Below are 22,828 nucleotides of genomic sequence, written 5' to 3'. Positions count from 1 at the left end.
ACTGTGAATATGCCAGATGGATTAGGCTTGAAGTCTGTTTTTCCAGTGAGAACATGATGGTACGGGGAGAAGAGAAGAAGAGAGACTAGAAATCAAACCCAGACGGTAGTTATTTTCTTTGACTGGATAAACTGAAGGACATCTCTAAAGTGATGTACCAATCGAGAGCATGATAACAGGACCTTACTGTGAACATTCAACCAGGAGTTTTTACTAACCATGTGACCTAACCAGGAAAAAACGAACGTATCTACTCAAAGGTTACCCAACTGTAGCCATTTCTCTGGATCAAGAAGATCTCTGACATTTTCTAGCTTGTTTTTAATTATTATTGATACTTTTTGGGGGAACAGAAGCCGGTCGACTCAGTAACTCTGTCTTGCACAATACCATAATCAAATCATTTCCTCAAAAGGTGGACAATAAAAATGTCAAATAAAATACAATACTTAAAGCACCAGAAAGGGATGATCCCAGATACAGCAACGCTACATTCCATAGAGGCAGATTTACCATGTTCACCTTAACAGGCCTCAGGATTCAAAGAATTCAGGTTCGACTTAAACTCAACAAGTGGCAACTGTTCAAAAGTCTGACAGAGGACAGAGTCTTTGAGTGCTAAGAGAAGGATAACTCTGGGCTGTCTGTGCACACCACATCAAAGATATGCAAAAAATACTCATATCCTAACGAACACTCTTAAAAAAAACATCTGCACTCCAGTTGATTGAAACTGATTGTAAACTCATGAAGTAAAACCGAGCTCGAGGGCTGTGTTACGTTTTAAGAATGAAAAAAAAGATTATTTTGAAAATATCATGCAGTGAAACCCTGAGACTTATCTATCGTCTTCCCCTTAAATTGTTTTCATTTTATAGATGAAATGTGTAAGACTTACTGGATTTTATAGATGAAATGTGTAAGACACTGGATTTTATAGATGAAATGTGTGAGACTTACTGGATTTATAGATGAAATGTGTGAGACTTACTGGATTTTATAGATGAAATGTGTAAGATTTACTGGATTTTTTTTAGATGAAATGTGTGAGACTTACTGGATTTATAGATGAAATGTGTAAGATTTACTGGATTTTATAGATGAAATGTGTGAGACTTACTGGATTTTATAGATGAAATGTGTGAGACTTACTGGATTTATAGATGAAATGTGTGAGACTTACTGGATTTATAGATGAAATGTGTGAGACTTACTGGATTTTATAGATGAAATGTGTAAGATTTACTGGATTTTATAGATGAAATGTGTGAGACTTACTGGATTTATAGATGAAATGTGTGAGACTTACTGGATTTATAGATGAAATGTGTAAGATTTACTGGATTTTATAGATGAAATGTGTGAGACTTACTGGATTTATAGATGAAATGTGTAAGATTTACTGGATTTTATAGATGAAATGTGTGAGACTTACTGGATTTATAGATGAAATGTGTGAGACTTACTGGATTTATAGATGAAATGTGTGAGACTTACTGGATTTTATAGATGAAATGTGTAAGATTTACTGGATTTATAGATGAAATGTGTGAGACTTACTGGATTTATAGATGAAATGTGTGAGACTTACTGGATTTATAGATGAAATGTGTGAGACTTACTGGATTTTATAGATGAAATGTGTGAGACTTACTGGATTTTCTAAATGAAATGTGTGAGACTTACTGGATTTATAGATGAAATGTGTGAGACTTACTGGATTTTCTAAATGAAATGTGTGAGACTTACTGGATTTATAGATGAAATGTGTAAGATTTACTGGATTATCTAAATGAAATGTGTAAAACTTACTGGATTTATAGATGAAATGTGTGAGACTTACTGGATTTTCTAAATGAAATGTGTAAGACTTACTGGATTTTATAGATGAAATGTGTGAGACTTACTGGATTTCTCTCCACTACATCTGTGTTGTTGACCACTGCTATGAGGTAGATGAGGGTAAGGGCGGAGTTGAGGACATAGGAAACGAAGAGGTTCTTATGAAGCGTGATCCTTTGGCAGCTCAGGTTCCTGAGTGAAGACAAACATACAGCATAAATAATAATGTTAACATTTGATATGTGTCTGGCTGCGGTTACCCAAGCAGACATTCACAGAGAGAACTACAATAAACATTGACAAAATTATTGTTATTTATTTTATTAGGATACCTATTAGCTTTTGCAAAAGCAGCAGCTACTCTTCCTGAGGGTCCACACAAAACATAACATAATACAGAACAATAATAGACAAGAAAAGCTCAAGAACAGAACTACAGTTGAAGTCGGAAGTTTACATAAACTTAGGTTGGAGTCATTAAAACTTGTTTTTCAACCACTCCCCAAATTTCTTGTTAACAAACTATAGTTCTGGCAAGTCGGTTAGGACATCTACTTTGTGCATGACACAAGTAATTCTTCCAACAATTCTTTACAGACAGATTATTTCACTTCTAATTCACTGTATCACAATTCCAGTGGGTTTACATACACTAAGTTGACTGAGCCTTTAAACAGCTTGGAAAATTCCAGAAAAGTATGTCATGGCTTTAGAAGCTTCTGATAGGCTAATTGACATAATTTGTGTCAATTCGAGGTGTACCTGTCGATGTATTTCAAGGCCTACCTTCAAACTCAGTGCCTCTTTGCTTGACATCATGGGAAAATTATAAGAAATCAGCCAAGACCTCAGAAAATAATTGTAGACCTCAACAAGTCTCGTTCATCCTTGGGAGCAATTTCCAAACGCCTGAAGGTACCACGTTCATCTGTACAAACAATAGTACGCAAGTATAAACACCATGGGACCACGCAGCCGTCACACCGCTCAGGAAGGGGACCACTTTCTGTCTCCTAGAGATGAACGTGCTTTGGTGCGAAAAGTGTAAATCAATCCCAGAACAACAGCAAAGGACCTGGTGAAGATGCTGGAGGAAACAGGTACAAAAGTATCTATATCTTCAGTAAAACAAGTCCTATATTGACATAACCTGAAAGGCTGCGCAGCAAGGAAGAAGCCACTGCTCCAAAACGGCCATAAAAAAAAGCCAGACTACGGTTTGCAATTGCACATGGGGACAAAGATTGTACTTTTTGGAGAAATGTCCTCTGGTCTGATGAAACAAAAATAGAACTGTTTGGCCATAATGACCATCGTTATGTTTGGAGGAAAAAGGGGGAGGCTTGCAAGCCGAAGAACACCATCCCAACTGTGAAGCACAGGGGTAGCAGCATCCTGTTGTGGGGGTGCTTTGCTGCAGGAGGGACTGGTGCACTTCTCAAAATAGATGGCATCATGAGGTAGGAAAATTATGTGGATATATTAAAGCAACATCTCAAGACATCAGCCAGGATGTTAAAGCTTGGTCGCAAATGGGTCTTCCAAATGGACAATAACCCCAAGCATACTTCCAAAGTTGTGGGCAAAATGGCTTAAGGACAACAAAGTCAAGGTATTGGAGTGGCCATCACAAAGCCTTGACCTAAATCCTATAGAAAATTTGTGGGCAGAACTGAAAAAGCATGTGCAAGCAAGGAGGCCTACCCACTTGACTCAGTTACACCAGCTCTGTCAGGAGGAATGGGCCAAAATTCACCCAACTTATTGTGGGAAGCTTGTGGAAGGCTACCCAAAACGTTTGACCAGAGTTAAAGAATTTAAAGGCAATGCTATCAAATACTAATTGAGTGTATGTAAACTTCTGACCCAATGGGAAAGTGATGAAAGAAATAAAAGCTGAAATAAATCGTTCTCTCTACTATTATTCTGACATTTCACATTCTTAAAATAAAGTGGTGATCCTAACTGACCAAAGGCAGGGACTTTTTATTAGGATTAAATGTCAGGAATTGTGAAAAACTGAGATTAAATGTATTTGGCTAAGGTGTATGTAAACTTCCGACTTCAACTGTATCTACACTTACAATAAGAGCATCGAAATAAAAAAGGTCCTGTGGTGAAACAATACTGAGAAAACATACAGAACCATAATATAGCCAAAAGCCAAAAGATAAAGCTGGTAATCATATTTTCTAGTGTGAAAATATTCATGGAATACTGGGGAGTACATAGGCTATATAATTTTGACAGTGTACAAAACATGAAGAATACTTTACTAATATTGATTTGCACCCCCTTTTGCCCTCAGAACAGCCTCAATTCGTTGGGGCATGGACTCCACAACTGTCAAGCGTTTCACAGGGATGCTGGCCCATGTTGACTCTAATCCTTCCCACAGTTGTCTGGATGTCCTTTGGGTGGTGGACCATTCTTGATACACACGGGAAACTGTTAAGCATGGAAAAACCCAGCAGCAGTTCTTAACACAAACTGGTGTGCCTGGCACCTACAACCATACTTTTTTCAAAGGCACTATTTTGTATTGCCCATTCATTCATTCATGTCTCAATTGTCTCAAGGCTTGCAAATCTTTCTTTAACCAGTCTCCTCCCCTTCAGCTACACAGGGATTATAGCTTTCACCTGGTCAGTCTATGTCAAGGAAAGAGCAGGTGTTCCTAATGTTTTGTACACTCAGTGTAAATCGTTAGTATATGAAATATTAAAAATCCATTCACAGTTGATATTTACAGATTACAGTATCTTCTACAAAGCTGGAGGTCTATTATTATTACAATTAGCCATAATAAAACTTGTTTTCATCCTTTCTGCATGTTGCCATAAAAACTGTAAAATTAACATATTTAATCCTAACAAAAATGTTCTGACCTTTGATGTAGTAAACAGGACAATAAATAACATAAACCATTGGAACGACTGGCCCATAATGACTTAGTCAGATGTTTCAGTCGTCTGTGAAATAGGTTAAAACAGAGAGTCATTAGAATGAAATGTCTGAACCAAGGAACCTCATATACTAAATCAAGATTGCCATTGTAGTCAGAGCACGCTGTAAACTGGTATAACAATGGACAATAATTCATAACATTCTCTCAAGCAACACCAAAGGGGCTGAAATAATTTGCTTTGGTTCACCCATGTTAAATACTAGCACACACGACACCCTATATAGAATCACAGCCTAAACAGATTATTAACAACTGTATTTGAGGCCCCATGTGGAGCTTCCTGATTATCACGGATCAGCAGTCATCAAAGCCTCAAAAACATCAAATTATTCTCTTTTCTATCAAAAGTTAGGAAAGTAATGTTTCCAATTTTTCATCAACCAGGCTTCCTAAAACAAGCAATTGATAACCTTTTACTGCAGTGGGCTAAATCAGGGTCACACAGTCTTTCTTGGTAGTCTTAAACAATCTACATCTACAATCTACATCAACATCTACTTGAAACAAAGTATCCACCTCACACACATGGTTATGGGCTTAAACAAGAAGACACCTACACCATGTCAGATATAGAGATGAAAAGTATTCCATTTTGAGTCTGCATCCCAATATTACACTTTATATACATCACAGAAGACTGAAATATAACAAAACTGTTTGACATAGAAACACTGGACTTTTGGCTGTTTTTTTGTAATTATGTTTATTAATGATGAAATTATAAAAAATATGAACATTCCACCCATGAGACCACTAAAAGGCGTTTTGGTCATTTGACTGCAGGAAATGGTGTTTACTGGAGTGAAATAGTGAAAACACTTTGTGTCCAATGTGTGTACACTTCAGCAATCAATGTCCTGTTATCTGTCTCCAGTCATAAGCTAATGTTGCAGTCTTAATGTAAATGTGTTGTTTATAGAAGAAGGAGATCTCAGAATGGCAGCATTAGTAAGGGTTGTGGGTCGGTAGTGTGTTGGAGAACAAGGCTACCATTAAATGGCCCAACACAAGTAAAAAGACAAAGGAAGTGTCTTAACAGAATATCTTCAAACTAGGATGAGTAGAAAATAGGACAGAATCACTTTCTTTATCCCAAGGTGTTATATTGGGGTATGGATGTTCTCTGGCCACACCTAAACAAGCAACCACATTTAACTTCCTGCCATTTAACTTCCTGGCAGAGGAAACCAGGTTTTTAGGCTAAAATGTCCTGGTACTCTGTAAAGTTCATGATGGTCAGATGACATGAAAATAGAGGTCTTTGACCATGCACACCAGTGGCAGGTTTGGCCTTCACAAGAGCAATGCATATGCAGAAAATACCTCAGCCCTACTGTACAATATTGTGGTGCATCTTAGATGTTATGTGGCTATTTTGCTTTCACTGGGACTGGGGCTCTTGATATGGTCAACGCAACGACATCATGAACTCTATCAAGTACCAGGCCATTTTTGCAAAAAACCTGGTTGCCTCTGCCAGGAGACTAAAACTTGTCCGCAAGTGAATGTTTCAGAAAGACAATAACCCCAAGCACACATGAAATTCCACAAAGAAATGGTTAATTGACCACAAAATCAACATTTTCAGTATCTGTGGTTTGAATTGAAGAGGGGGTCCATAAGCACAGATGAAGGATATCAAGGATCTGGAAGGATTCTGTATAGAGGAATGGTCTAAGATCCCTCCCAATGTGTTCTCCAACTCATAAAACATTTCAGAAAAAGGCTCAGTGCCATTATCCTCACAAGGGAAGGGTGCTGGAGTATTGAAAACAGGGGATCCAATCAATTTGACCCTTATCTTTGTTTTTTATTACTTGTTAAACAAAATCTCTTTCTCTGAGTAAAATCATGATTAGTATTAGTATAAAATAATATTATTTGTTTAATAGTAGCTCAGTATTTGAATGATTTATTTTATACAGGCTTTTTTATTATTCTTTATCTAGGGATCGAATAATTCCGGACAAAACACAACCATTTTTGACAACTGCATCATGTAGGACAGGCTCAGATAACCAAGTGATGCAGTATTTTTTAAGCTAACCCAACTGTATTTTTCCACGGCTAGTCAGAGTATTTTTATTGGCGAGTCCTGGCAGTGCTAAAGTGGAGACCATAAATAAGAAGACAGTGCAGCTGTACCGCATCAAATACCACTGTAAACTGCACATCTGGAAAGTCTAATACAACATTAAGACTTTAACGTTGAAAGAGATCAGCCTTAAATACATTGCCATGCTTATAAAAGTGATGCTCCCTTAAAATCAATGCTTTGCTTGCTACCTATAAAACTTCATGGAGATAATAATTAGCTGATCGTGTTGGTCTTCCGTTAAAGCTTTACAATGCCAAGAAAGGATGTATTCTATTCTCTTCTTGTCAAGACACAGATACAGAGTAGTTTGAGCGTTTTACTTTTTGCTATTACGATGTGCACCTGCACTCTGTCTTACAGGGTTGGTGTCAATTCTGAACTTCTAAACTTAGCCTAGTTCAATTCAACCCATGAATGGAAATTTGAATTTGAATTGGCCATACCCCACAGGAAGCAGAATTTCAATTGAATTAAAGGAAGCAGAATTTAATTTATACCAATTCAAAGAAATTCAACTGAGACATTAAACATATTCTGTCTCCTTCCTTTGACAAATATTTTGCTAAAAGCTTCTGCATCTTCTTACTAAAGAACACAGATACCATTTCAAATATTATTTTAATTATAACTCAGAGATGTACAGTATTTTGTTTGTAATTTTGTTATTAGATGTTAGGTTGTACATTCCATTCTGGAGTGAAAGTGGATTATGAATTGTTAACATACAAAATGATCCTAGAATATTTCCAGACCACTGTAACTTTTTCAAACAATTTTTTCTGAGGATGAGTTTTAGAAATGCAAAGTGTCAAGGACATGTTAAACATAATGTTGGCAACCATACATGATGTCAAAATAAACATGTGCATTTGAATTTTAATGAATTTTCATTGAAATTCAAATTCTGCTTTTTCTGGGGGGTGGCCAATTCATGAATTGAATTGGATTCAATTCGCAATAGTACTCGTTACATTTGGAATGCTCAGACAGGACAGCAATATGGTCCAATTCACACACCTATCAATATAACGTGTTGACACCACTACTGCCTCTGATCTGACGAACCCACTGAACACAAATACTGTGCTTGTAAATGATATCTGAGTGTTGGAGAGTGCCCCTAGCTGTCTGTATTTTATTTGTTTTTAAGAACATTGTGCCATCTGGTTGGCTTAATATCAGGAATTTGATGTATAGCTTTTACTTTTACTCAAGTATGACAATTAAGCACCTTTTCCACCACTGACTGAGCCAAATAACAACTTTTCCAAGTCAGTAGTAGCCAATGTAATGCATAAATGTTGTTTTGGTTCCTGCAGTTATATCCCCCATAAGGTGTCTTCAAGGATAATGGCCCCTAAGCAACCCTATGACTACAGCTGCATCTTGGTTGTTTTTTTCTTGTTTCCTGTTTCCGGTCACAACTTGCAGACTTGTTTACGCTGCTGTGCGTTTTTGTTGCCGATCTTACTTTGATACCTGACGGTTTTTTACTTTTTCATTACCGTATATTTTTACTTTTTCCCTCACTCAACTTTTTTCATTCAACTTTTTCACCCCGGAGGTTTTATCTGGACATGGTTCGTCAGGACTTCAAACAGCCGAAGCTAAGTAACATTAACATGATGCCTTCTAATTGCAGTCGTTGTACTTATAATATACAGGAGAACGATCGCCTTACGGCAAGGATAGCTGTGCTGCAAGCCCAGCTTCAGACGCGATCGTTAGGCAAGGGTAATTTCAGTGTAGGAAAGGATGAAACAGCGTCTGTGCCACCAGTAAGTACAGATAGTAACGTTAGTATAAACCCCCTCGCACGGTCCCCGCAGCCGGACATCTTTCTCATGGCTTCTGGAGGGAAACGCTGTAGGAATGCTCAACCGGTGTCGCTTATTCAGCCGACAGAAACTTTCAACCGGTTCTCCCCATTAAGCGAGTCGGAGTCGGAGGCCGAGACTTCTCTGGTCTCTACTCCTCCCGTTGTGGGGTCTGAGACGCCGACGGCTCCCACCATTAGCTCGCAAATGGAGGATGGCTTTCACTTCAGCAGTAATAAATTTATGAACTTCTTTGAGGAAAAGATCATGATCATTAGAAAGCAAATTACAGACTCCTCTTTAAATCTGGGTATTCCTCCAAAGCTCCATTGTCCTGAGTCTGCACAACTCTGCCAGGACCTAGGATCAAGGGAGATACTAAAGTGTTTTAGTACTATATCTCTTGACGCAATGATGAAAATAATCATGGCCTCCAAACCCTCAAGCTGCATACTGGACCCTATTCCAACTAAACTACTGAAAGAGCTGCTTCCTGTGCTTGGCCCTCCTATGTTGAACATAATAAACGGCTCTCTATCCACCGGATGTGTACCAAGCTCACTAAAAGTGGCAGTAATAAAGCCTCTCTTGAAAAAGCCGAATCTTGATCCAGAAATTATAAAAAACTATCGGCCTATATCGAATCTTCCATTCCTCTCCAAAATTTTAGAAAAAGCTGTTGCACAGCAACTCACTGCCTTCCTGAAGACAAACAATGTATACGAAACGCTTCAGTCTGGTTTTAGACCCCATCATAGCACTGAGACTGCACTTGTGAAGGTGGTAAATGACCTTTTAATGACGTCAGACCGAGGCTCTGCATCTGTCCTCGTGCTCCTAGATCTTAGTGCCGCTTTTGATACCATCGATCACCACATTCTTTTGGAGAGATTGGAAACCCAAATTGGTCTACATGGACAAGTTCTGGCCTGGTTTAGATCTTATCTGTCGGAAAGATATCAGTTTGTCTCTGTGAATGGTTTGTCCTCTGACAAATCAATTGTAAATTTCGGTGTTCCTCAAGGTTCCGTTTTAGGACCACTATTGTTTTCACTATATATTTTACCTCTTGGGGATGTCATTCGAAAACATAATGTTAAATTTCACTGCTATGCAGACGACACACAGCTGTACATTTCAATGAAACATGGTGAAGCCCCAAAATTGCCCTCGCTAGAAGCCTGTGTTTCAGACATAAAGAAGTGGATGGCTGCAAACTTTCTACTTTTAAACTCGGACAAAACAGAGATGCTTGTTCTAGGTCCCAAGAAACAAAGAGATCTTCTGTTGAATCTGACAATTAATCTGGATGGTTGTACAGTCGTCTCAAATAAAACTGTGAAGGACCTCGGCGTTACTCTGGACCCTGATCTCTCTTTTGAAGAACATATCAAGACTGTTTCAAGGACAGCTTTTTTCCATCTACGTAACATTGCAAAAATCAGAAATTTTCTGTCCAAAAATGACGCAGAAAAATTTATCCATGCTTTTGTTACTTCTAGGCTGGACTACTGCAATGCTCTACTTTCCGGCTACCCGGATAAAGCACTAAATAAACTTCAGTTAGTGCTAAATACGGCTGCTAGAATCCTGACTAGAACCAAAAAATTTGATCATATTACTCCAGTGTTAGCCTCCCTACACTGGCTTCCTGTTAAGGCAAGGGCTGATTTCAAGGTTTTACTGCTAACCTACAAAGCATTACATGGGCTTGCTCCTACCTATCTTTCCGATTTGGTCCTGCCGTACATACCTACACGTACGCTACGGTCACAAGACGCAGGCCTCCTAATTGTCCCTAGAATTTCTAAGCAAACGGCTGGAGGTAGGGCTTTCTCCTATAGAGCTCCATTTTTATGGAATGGTCTGCCTACCAATGTGAGAGACGCAGACTCAGTCTCAACCTTTAAGTCTTTACTGAAGACTTATCTCTTCAGTAGGTCCTATGATTAAGTATAGTCTGGCCCAGGAGTGTGAAGGTGAACGGAAAGGCTGGAGCAACGAACCGCCCTTGCTGTCTCTGCCTTGCCGGTTCCCCTCTTTCCACTGGGATTCTCTGCCTCTAACCCTTTTACAGAGGCTGAGTCACTGGCCTACTGGTGTTCTTCCATGCCGTCCATGGGGGGGGTGCGTCACTTGAGTGGGTTGAGTCACTGACGTGGTCTTCCTGTCTGGGTTGGCGCCCCCCCCCCCCCCTTGGGTTGTGCCATGGCGGAGATCGTTGTGGGCTATACTCGGCCTTGTCTTAGGACGGTAAGTTGGTGGTTGGAGACATCCCTCTAGTGGTGTGGGGGCTGTGCTTTGGCAAAGTGGGTGGGGTTATATCCTGCCTGTTTGGCCCTGTCCGGGGGTATCATCGGATGGGGCCACAGTGTCTTCTGATCCCTCCTGTCTCAGCCTCCAGTATGTATGCTGCAGTAGTTTATGTGTCGGGGGGCTAGGGTCAGTCTGTTACATCTGGAGTATTTCTCTTGTCTTATCCGGTGTCCTGTGTGTATTTAAATATGCTCTCTCTAATTCTCTCTTTCTCTCTTTCTGTCTTTCTCTCGGAGGACCTGAGCCCTAGGACCATGCCTCAGGACTACCTGGTATGATGACTCCTTGCTGTCCCCAGTCCACCTGGCCGTGCTGCTGCTCCAGTTTCAACTGTTCTGCCTGCGGCTATGGAACCCTGACCTGTTCACCGGACGTGCTTGTTGCACCCTCGACAACTACTATGATTATTATTATTTGACCATGCTGGTCATTTATGAACATTTTAACATTTTAACATTTTGACCATGTTCTGTTATAATATCCACCCTGCACAGCCAGAAGAGGACTGGCCACCCCTCATAGCCTGGTTCCTCTCTAGGTTTCTTCCTAGGTTTTTGGCCTTTCTAGGGAGTTTTTCCTAGGGAGTTTTTCCTAGCCACCGTGCTTCTTTCACATGCTTTGCTTGCTGTTTGGGGTTTTAGGCTGGGTTTCTGTACAGCACTTTGAGAATATCAGCTGATGTACGAAGGGCTATATAAAAATAAATTTGATTTGATTTGAATTAAAAAAGCATGTCAAATAAATGTGATGGTGATACTGCAGGATCATTGCGACTGTAAAAGATAGGGCTATAGGGACATATTCATACATATCAAACTTTCCTTCACAGTCTGCTTTGGATTATTTGATTGTCATACAGCATTATTTATTTTTTGCTTATTTTTTTGGGAGATGGAGAATATAAAGTTATTGACATACTCTTAACTTTTCAAACTTTTCTTTACAATCTGTTTTTGAAGAACTGATTTTTTTGTAATGACTAATCAGTAGTTGACATTATCATGGTAGAGTCAATTGCTTGCACATACGTATTGCTCTGAGGTGATTTCAGAACTTTTCAGTCATCATAACTCTCTCATTTGCTTTGATTTAACCACCTTTGCTGACCCCTACTCCATTGAAATTCACCAGCAGTTTTCCTTGATATGCAGTTCCTCCTTAAGTGTGTACTCTCAACCTATATTTAGTAAGATAAATCAGTAGGGATTATCATTAAGGTTGCCCTGCACTTAAATAAGAGCACAGCCAACTCTGCTGAATTCATGTTTCTTTGGTCATGAACTCTTAAATGTACAGGAAATGAATCTGCTTTTAAAGTAGTTACACAGAAATAAACCAGCATGAAATTAAAAGGACATGAGTATCAGAATGAGTAAAACATTCAGTGACACTGTTACTGCTCCTAAATATGAGTTTCACTAGGGCAGTGTGGAGGTCAAGGTCCATAATCCAATGCAGCTACAGTAACAAACCAAGCTTATTTGCGGACGTTCAGCTTCTAAAAATCTTAACTAGAAATGGTGTATGATAATCAAAATGTCAAATATTCTAAGGCAGAAAACTCATTATAAAATTTAAATAATTGAATCGTTATAAAACAGTCACTCTGAAATGTAATTTTTGTAACATTTTCCGTCACTATTGAAGAATATGTGATCTATCCATTTACAATATATTAGGAAAAAACTATATTATCCAATCAAAATGTCTTCCCTTCAAATGCTACCCACCTCAATCACAGAAAATGACAAATTGGAAACCAGAGTGTTGTGTGGAAATGACAAACACAATCTGTTGAATAGATTTCCCTAAATGTGTGGAAAACGCATTTAGGCTTAATGTGAAGATGACATTTTCACAGGTCTGCACTGCCAGTGTTATCTCAGAGGAAACACACGGCCATCTTTACAATTCAGTTATCTCAGAGGAAACACACGGCCATCTTTACAATTCAGTTATCTCAGAGGAAACACACGGCCATCTTTACAATTCAGTTATCTCAGAGGAAACACACGGCCATCTTTACAATTCAGTTATCTCAGAGGAAACACACGGCCATCTTTACAATTCAGTTATCTCAGAGGAAACACACGGCCATCTTTACAATTCAGTTATCTCAGAGGAAACACACGGCCATCTTTACAATTCCGTTATCTCAGAGGAAACACACGGCCATCTTTACAATTCAGTTATCTCAGAGGAAACACACAGCCATCTTTACAATTCCGTTATCTCAGAGGAAACACACAGCCATCTTTACAATTCAGTTATCTCAGAGGAAACACACAGCCATCTTTACAATTCCGTTATCTCAGAGGAAACACACAGCCATCTTTACAATTCCGTTATCTCAGAGGAAACACACAGCCATCTTTACAATTCAGTTATCTCAGAGGAAACACACAGCCATCTTTAGAATTCCGTTATCTCAGAGGAAACACACAGCCATCTTTACAATTCAGTTATCTCAGAGGAAACACACTGCCATCGTTACAATTCAGTTATCTCAGAGGAAACACACGGCCATCTTTACAATTCAGTTATCTCAGAGGAAACACACAGCCATCTTTACAATTCAGTTATCTCAGAGGAAACACACAGCCATCTTTACAATTCAGTTATCTCAGAGGAAACACACAGCCAAGGAGAAATATATAATGCCGTCTGAACTGTAGCAACCACAGTCATCACCGCCATCGTTTTCATCATATTTATCACCACAGTCATCATCCTAATTTTCCTCAGGATTAGGTGCGTCATCATCTTCTTCATCTTCATCATCATCATCGTCGTCACCATTATCATCTTCATCATTTGTTCAAGTGGAAAAAAAGTGTTAAGAGTCCCAAGATAGACTACTCTCCCTGATCAAACCAATAGTTTGTTTCATAAAGAAAGCAACCCAAGACAGATTACTCTCCCTGATCAAACCAGTAGTTTGTTTCATAAAGGAAGCAACCCAAGACAGATTACTCTCCCTGATCAAACCAGTAGTTTGTTTCATAAAGGAAGCAACCCAAGACAGATTACTCTCCCTGATCAAACCAGTAGTTTGTTTCATAAAGAAAGCAACCCAAGACAGATTACTCTCCCTGATCAAACCAGTAGTTTGTTTCATAAAGAAAGCAACCCAAGACAGATTACTCTCCTTGATCAAACCAGTAGTTTGTTTCATAAAGAAAGCAACCCAAGACAGATTACTCTCCTTGATCAAACCAGTAGTTTGTTTCATAAAGAAAGCAACCCAAGACAGATTACTCTCTCTGATCAAACCAGTAGTTTGTTTCATAAAGAAAGCAACCCAAGACAGATTACTCTCTCTGATCAAACCAGTAGTTTGTTTCATAAAGAAAGCAACCCAAGACAGATTATTCTCTCTGATCAAACCAGTAGTTTGTTTCATAAAGAAAGCAACCCAAGACAGATTACTCTCCCTGATCAAACCAATAGTTTGTTTCATAAAGAAAGCAACCCAAGACAGATTACTCTCTCTGATCAAACCAGTAGTTTGTTACATAAAGAAAGCAACAGCAGCATCTATATTTACCTGAAGTAGAAGAATATAGCCAGAGAGATCAGGAGGGAGGCTATGGATAAGGCATGACCCACAATCGCCATGTAGTACAGGATATAGGCCATCTGGAAAATACAGATACACCATATATTCAAACAAACAACACTATACAGTAGTGCATCAAGGACATTCATGACGTTCATTAACCCTGACTTCCATTTGCTACCTTGATGTAAACAAAATATGAAAGAGGGGAGACTAGGACATGGCCTTAACGTCTGCAGCACAGATGGTTTTAATCCATCCTCTAATCAGGTGTCTGAGCCACGCTTGAATAACGAATAGTCATAGCATTCTTTGTGTCCTCACAAAGGCCTTTCTAAGAAACCTGCGCTAGATGAGTCACAGGCGTCGTATTGAAGAGACCAAGGCACAGCGTGTTGAGTGCTCATCTTTTACTTTTAATGGAAGCACTTCACAAAGAAAAAACAAACGACAGCCAAACAGTTCTGTCAGGTATACAAACACACTAAACAGAAAGCAACCACCCACAAAACCCAAAGGAAAACAGGCTGCCTAAGTATGGCTTCCAATCAGAGACAATGAAAGACACCTGCCTCTGATTGGAAACCATACTTGGCCAAACATGGAAAACGAAACATAGAAATAGAAAACTAGAACAAATTCCCCTAGAAACAAACAAACCCCAAAACACACAAAGCAACCCCCCTGCCACGCCCTGACCATTCTACTATGGCAAATGACCCTTTTCACTGGTCAGGACGTGACAAGATGCAACAATCAGTGTTCTTTATTGGTCTGTTCCAATACAGAGGAACACATATTTGTCTGTCTGTGTCGCATTGCTAGGGTCAGACATTTTACTATGCATTGCTAGGGTCAGACATTTTACTATACATTGCTAGGGTCAGACGCTTTACTATGCATTGCTAGGGTCAGACGTTTTACTACTAGGGTCAGACGTTTTACTATGCATTGCTAGGGTCAGACGTTTTACTACTAGGGTCAGACGCTTTACTATGCATTGCTAGGGTCAGACGTTTTACTACTAGGGTCAGACGTTTTACTATGCATTGCTAGGGTCAGACGTTTTACTACTAGGGTCAGACGTTTTACTATGCATTGCTAGGGTCAGACGTTTTACTACTAGGGTCAGACGTTTTACTATGCATTGCTAGGGTCAGACGTTTTACTATGCATTGCTAGGGTCAGACATTTTACTATGCATTGCTAGGGTCAGACGTTTTACTATACATTGCTAGGGTCAGACGTTTTACTATGCATTGCTAGGGTCAGACATTTTACTACTAGGGTCAGACGTTTTACTATGCATTGCTAAGGTCAGACGTTTTACTATGCATTGCTAGGGTCAGATATTTTACTACTAGGGTCAGACGCTTTACTATGCATTGCTAGGGTCAGACGTTTTACTACTAGGGTCAGACGCTTTACTATGCATTGCTAGGGTCAGACGTTTTACTATGCATTGCTAGGGTCAGACATTTTACTATGCATTGCTAGGGTCAGACATTTTACTATGCATTGCTAGGGTCAGACATTTTACTACTAGGGTCAGACGCTTTACTATGCATTGCTAGGGTCAGACGCTTTACTATGCATTGCTAGGGTCAGACGTTTTACTATACATTGCTAGGGTCAGACGCTTTACTATGCATTGCTAGGGTCAGACGTTTTACTATGCATTGCTAGAGTCAGACGTTTTACTATGCATTGCTAGGGTCAGACGTTTTACTATGCATTGCTAGGGTCAGACATTTTACTATGCATTGCTAGGGTCAGACATTTTACTATGCATTGCTAGGGTCAGACATTTTACTACTAGGGTCAGACGCTTTACTATGCATTGCTAGGGTCAGACGCTTTACTATGCATTGCTAGGGTCAGACGTTTTACTATACATTGCTATCGTCAGACGCTTTACTATGCATTGCTAGGGTCAGACGTTTTACTATGCATTGCTAGAGTCAGACGTTTTACTATGCATTGCTAGGGTCAGACGTTTTACTATGCATTGCTAGGGTCAGATATTTTACTATGCACTGCTAGGGTCAGACGTTTTACTATGCATTGCTAGGGTCAGACGTTTTACTATGCATTGCTAGGGTCAGACGTTTTACTATGCATTGCTAGGGTCAGACGTTTTACTATGCACTGCTAGGGTCAGACGTTTTACTATGCATTGCTAGGGTCAGACGTTTTACTATGCATTGCTAGGGTCAGACGTTTTACTATGCATTGCTCAGAAATAGAAACCTGTTTCCTCTATGACCTCCTCCATATCATGATTGTAAAATGTAATTGTGTGTAAGCATAGGTACATTTTACTGTACCATATTTACCATATCCAGCTCAATTTGACCAATTGTTCCCCCCTTGGTCTCCTCTGCATTGAAAATAACTGTATTATCGCCTTGTGAAAATGTCCCCTTATTGTGATTTGTAAAATAGGATCAAGTGTATGCTATAAATAGCACATGTATGGGATTGATGGATCACTCAGTGACAAACCTTACCTTCAGCTTGCCAGTAGTGTGGAAGTTACACAGCGTGTAGTTGGACCAAGTCCTATTGGAATCTGGGTGGCGGAACCACTGTCCTGATTCGCCACAGGTCTTTGTAGCTTTTTCTGATGAAACAATCAAGTAGGATTAATAATACACACTTTGAATATGTTTAACACTTAGCCACTTAAACAGAAACACAAACTGTACATGTCCATAAAGCTTTGCATCCACTTGACACCTCTTATAGCGCCTCTTATAGCCAGGCCTTACCTGTGGAGTCGAAGTCACGGAAATAGTTTGGGCAGTTCTGCCAGGTGACTGTCCCAGCAGGTGTATCATCCCAGCACAGCCAGCCATCCCAGGTCCGGTTACAGTACAGCCCTGTGCCGCCAACAGTGCACAACCAGACACAACACACTAATGAAGAACGTTGCTGGGTGAAAACAACTGTACATGAACTATTTGGCCACACTGTCGTCTGTCTACTGGCATAGTATGTTTATCTGAATTCTGAACAGTGTCATTGTTTGTCTCTGTGACTTGTGATCGTACCTGTCTTTATGGGTTCTTCTGATTGTGTGCTGTAACCCTGAAATTACTGAAAGTATTCTATTGTATTCCAATTATATTTAAGCAATAAGGCTAGAGGATGTGTGGTATATGGCCAATATACCATGGCTAAGGGCTGTTCTTATCTCCACAAAATAACTCTGGAGCTCTGTCAGAGTGACCATTGGGTTCTTTGTCACCTCCCTGACCAAGGCCCTTCTCCCCCGATTGCTCAGTTTGGCCGGGCGGCCAGCTCTAGGAAGAGTCTTGGTGGTTCTAAACTTTTTTTATTTAATAATGCTGGATGCCACTGTGTTCTTGGGGAACTTCAATTCTGCAGAAATCTTTTGGTACCCTTCCCCAGATCTGTGCCTCAACACAATCCTGTCTTTGAGCTCTACAGACAATTCCTTTGACCTCATGGCTTGGTGTTTGCTCTGACATGCACTGTCAACTGTGAAACCTTATATAGACAGATGTTTGCCTTTTCATATCATGTCCAATCAATTGAATTTACCACAGGTGGACTCCAATCAAGTTGTAGAAATATCTCAAGGATAATCAATGAAAGCAGGGTGTACCTGAGCTCAATTTCGAGGTATTTCTGTTTTTTATTTTTTATAAATTTGCAAAAAATTCTAAAAACCTGTTTTTGCTTTGCCATTATGGGTTGTTGTGTGTAAATTGATGAAAAAAAAATGATTGAATCCATTTTAGAATAAGGCTGTTTCGTAACAAAATGTTGAAAAAGTCAAGTGGTCTGAATACTTTCCAAATGCACTGTATCACAAACCCCCGAGGAGCCTTATTGCTATTATAAACTGGTTAACAACATAATTAGAGCAGTAAAAATAAATGTTTTGTCATATCCGTGGTATACGGCCTGATATACCATGGCTTTCAGCCAATCAGCATTCAGGGCCCATCCACCCAGTTTATAATCTGGAATAATTCCACATACTGAGTATTAAAGTAGTGCACATCATCACTACCTGATTTGTTATACGGCTGATCTCTGTTCATCTTCTCAAAGCATTTGTATTGACCGTCGATGATCTTCTTCCTCTCCTCCTCCTCCTGACTGACCCTGGGGCTGACTGGAGTCTCCACAGTGGGCTCCACAGACCCTGGCTCTAGCAGACCATGGGGAGTCACATTCTGGCTGACTGGAGTCTCCACAGTGGGCTCCACAGACCCTGGCTCTAGCAGACCATGGGGAGTCACATTCTGGCTGACTGGAGTCTCCACAGTGGGCTCCACAGACCCTGGCTCTAGCAGACCATGGGGAGTCATCTTCTGGGGAAGAACAACATGTAACGGGACAGACACCATAAAGAAACACACAGAATACAGAATACAGGATTTCTATTTGTCAGTATCAGTGACTATATAAACAAAGATGTGTAGAATACAGTGTGAGGATCAGTGACTATATACACAAAGATGGGTAGAATACAGCGTGAGGATCAGTGACTATATAAACAAAGATGTGTAGAATACAGTGTGAGGATCAGTGACTATATACACAAAGATGGGTAGAATACAGTGTGAGGATCAGTGACTATATTAACAAAGATGGGTAGAATACAGTGTGAGGATCAGTGACTATATTAACAAAGATGGGTAGAATACAGTGTGAGGATCAGTGACTATATTAACAAAGATGGGTAGAATACAGTGTGAGGATCAGTGACTATATACACAAAGATGGGTAGAATACAGTGTGAGGATCAGTGACTATATTAACAAAGATGGGTAGAATACAGTGTGAGGATCAGTGACTATATACACAAAGATGGGTAGAATACAGTGTGAGGATCAGTGACTATATTAACAAAGATGGGTAGAATACAGTGTGAGGATCAGTGACTATATTAACAAAGATGGGTAGAATACAGTGTGAGGATCAGTGACTATATTAACAAAGATGGGTAGAATACAGTGTGAGGATCAGTGACTATATACACAAAGATGGGTAGAATACAGTGTGAGGATCAGTGACTATATTAACAAAGATGGGTAGAATACAGTGTGAGGATCAGTGACTATATTAACAAAGATGTGTAGAATACAGTGTGAGGATCAGTGACTATATACACAAAGATGGGTAGAATACAGTGTGAGGATCAGTGACTATATTAACAAAGATGGGTAGAATACAGTGTGAGGATCAGTGACTATATACACAAAGATGGGTAGAATACAGTGTGAGGATCAGTGACTATATTAACAAAGATGGGTAGAATACAGTGTGAGGATCAGTGACTATATTAACAAAGATGGGTAGAATACAGTGTGAGGATCAGTGACTATATTAACAAAGATGGGTAGAATACAGTGTGAGGATCAGTGACTATATACACAAATACATTTTTTTTTTTATACATTTGCAAAACAAATTCAAACCTGTTTTCGCTTTGCCATTATGGGTTATTGTGGGTGGATTGATGAAGAAACATCATTATTTAATCCATTTTAGAATAAGACTGTGGATTTCTATTTGTCAGTGACTATCAGTGACTATAAAAACGTAGATAAATAAGTAATAGAAGAAGAACAAGCAAAAAACAATACAGACAAGATACAGAATAGGTAGGTGGGCCCAGAGTTGTTCCTGATCTAGAGACTAGACAAGGAAAAACTCCTGGCTCTAATTATGGCGTTAAACTATCAAAGGAATAATAACTTATTCCCAGTCCCAGACAGACCCGTACTATTTGGACCATTAATCAACAGAGAACGAATCAATCTCCAATTACCTTTAATTTGTCCTTGGAGAGCGTCAGACATTTGGACCAGGTCGTATTAATGGAGGGACTTTGGACCCAATTACCAGATTCATCACAATATTTTGACACTTTTCCTGCAAAAAAAATGTAATGGTGATTGTTAGCGGGGTAATTTGAGCTATGAGTAATGGCAACTAGGCAGCTGCTGAATGCATCAGGGTGATAGGGGCTAGTCATGAAGCCGCTGCTATAGCTATGCTGACTGGACTGTAATATCAACTGTCGAGTCAATAATTAGGCTTTTAGTGTTCTCATTTTGCTGTCAGACACCTTTTATTTATTTATTTAGAAATACACTATCGTTCAAAAGTTTGGGGTCACTTAGAAATGTCCTTATTTTTGAAAGAAAAGCAACAACAAATGTCCATTAAAATAACATCAAATTGATCAGAAAAACAGTGTAGACATTGTTAATGTTGTAATGACTATTGTAGCTGAAAACGGCGGATTTTTTATGGAATATCTACATAGACGTACAGAGGCCCATTATCAGTAACCATCACTCCTGTGTTCCAATGGCACATTGTGTTAGCTAATCCAAGTTTATAATTTTAAAAGGCTAATTGATCATTAGAAAACCCTTTTGCAAATATGTTGGCACATACTGTTGTTCTGATTAAATAAGCAATAAAACTGGCCTTTAGACTAGTTGAGTATCTGGAGCATCAGCATGGGTGGGTTCGATGACAGGCTCAAAATGGCCAGAAACAAAGAACTTTCTTCTGAAACTCGTCAGTCTATTCTTGTTCTGGGAAATGAAGGCTATTCCATGTGAGAAATTGGCAAGAACCTGAAGATCTGGTACAACGCTGTGTACTACTCCTTTCACAGAACAGCGCAAACTGGCTCTAACCAGAATAGAAAGAGGAGAGGGAGGCCCCAGTGCACAAATGAGCAAGAGGACAAGTACATTAGAGTGTCTTGTTTGAGAAACAGGATGCTGGCCTTCTAGGCAGAGTTCCTCTGTCCAGTGTCTATGTTCTTTTGCCCATCTTAATCTTCTCTTTTTATTGGCCATTCTGAGATATGGCTTTTTCTTTGCAACTCAGCATCCCGGAGTCGCCTCTTCACTGTTGATGTTGAGGACTTGTGAAGAGTCTGTTTCTTGACCTCTTGCTCAGTTGTGCACTGGGGCCTCCCATTCCTCTTTCTATTCTGGTTAGTGCCAGTTTGCGCTGTTCTGTGAAGGGAGTACTACACAGCGTTGTACGAGATCTTCAGAAGAAAGTTCTTTGTTTCTGACCCCAAACTTAGTGTATATATATATATACAGTACCAGTCAAAGGTTTGGATACACCTACTCATTCAAGGGTTTTTCTTTATTTGGACTATTTTCTACATTGCAGAATAATAGTGAAGACATCAAAACTATGAAATAACATATGGAATCATGTATTAACCAAAAAAGTGTTAAACAAATCAAAATATATTTGATATTTGAGATTCTTCAAAGTAGCCACCCTTTGCCTTAATGACAGCTTTGCACACCCTTGGAATTCTCTCAACCAGCTTCACCTGGAATACTTTTCCAACAGTCTTGAAGGAGCACTTGCTGGCTGCTTTTCCTTCACTCTGCGGTCCAACTCATCCCAAACCATCTCAATTGGGTTGAGGTCGGGTGATTGTGGAGGCCTGGTCATTGGATGCAGCATTCCATCACTCCCCTTGGTCAAATAGCCCTTACACAGCCTGGAGGTGTTTTGGGTCATTGTCCTGTTGAAAAACAAATGATAGTCCCACTAAGCGCAAACCAGATGGGATGGCGAATCACTGCAGAATGCTGTGGTAACCATGCTGGTTAATTGTGCCTTCAATTCTAAATAAATCACTGACAGTGTCACCAGCAAAGCACCCCACACCATCACACCTCCTCCTCCATGCTTCACGGTGGGAACCACCCATGCAGAGATCATCCGTGCACCTACTCTGCGTCTCACAAAGACAATGCGTTTGGAATCAAAAATCTCCAATTTGGACTCATCAGACCAAAGGACAGATTTCCACCGGTCTAATGTCCATTGCTTGTGTTTCTTGGCCCAAGCAAGTTTCTTCTTCTCATTGGTGTCCTTTAGTAGTGGTTTCTGTGCAGCAATTTGACCATGAAAGCCTGATTCACAGTCTCCAACAGTTGATGTTGAGATGTGTCTATTACTTGAACTCTGTGAAGCATTTATTTGGACTGCAATTTCTGAGGCTGGTAATTCTAAGGAACTTATCCTCTGCAGCAGAGGTAACTCTGGGTCTTCCTTTCCTGTGGCGGTCTTTATCAGAGCCAGTTTCATCATAGCGCTTGATGGTTTTTGCGACTGCACTTGAAGAAACTTTCGAAGTTCTTGAAATTTTCCGGATTGGCTGACCTTCATGTCTTAAAGTAATGATGGACTGTTGT

The 22,828-nt window shown here is 39.7% G+C and overlaps 1 protein-coding gene across 1 annotated transcript in view; it reads right to left on the bottom strand.

Moving 5' to 3' along the window:
- The window catches only part of calcr (calcitonin receptor), a 38,836-nt gene extending 19,657 nt beyond the window's left edge, over nt 1–19,179 (bottom strand). Inside the window, exons 1-5 of the mRNA XM_045709736.2 lie at nt 18,643–19,179; nt 17,372–17,482; nt 17,111–17,223; nt 14,589–14,680; nt 1,908–2,034 (exon numbers count right to left, since the gene is read on the bottom strand). Coding sequence (XP_045565692.2) covers nt 1,908–2,034; nt 14,589–14,680; nt 17,111–17,223; nt 17,372–17,482; nt 18,643–18,982 — 783 coding nt within the window. The 5' untranslated portion in view covers nt 18,983–19,179. The remainder of the gene's footprint in view (nt 1–1,907; nt 2,035–14,588; nt 14,681–17,110; nt 17,224–17,371; nt 17,483–18,642) is intronic.
- Nucleotides 19,180–22,828: the final 3,649 nt, after the last annotated feature.

Source organism: Salmo salar, chromosome 27, assembly GCF_965601325.2.
Source record: "Salmo salar chromosome 27, fSalSal1, whole genome shotgun sequence".
NCBI classification, from domain to species: Eukaryota; Metazoa; Chordata; class Actinopteri; order Salmoniformes; family Salmonidae; genus Salmo; species Salmo salar.
The sequence above is the reverse complement of the archived record's forward strand: the minus strand, read 5'-3'. Positions and strand labels throughout refer to the sequence as shown.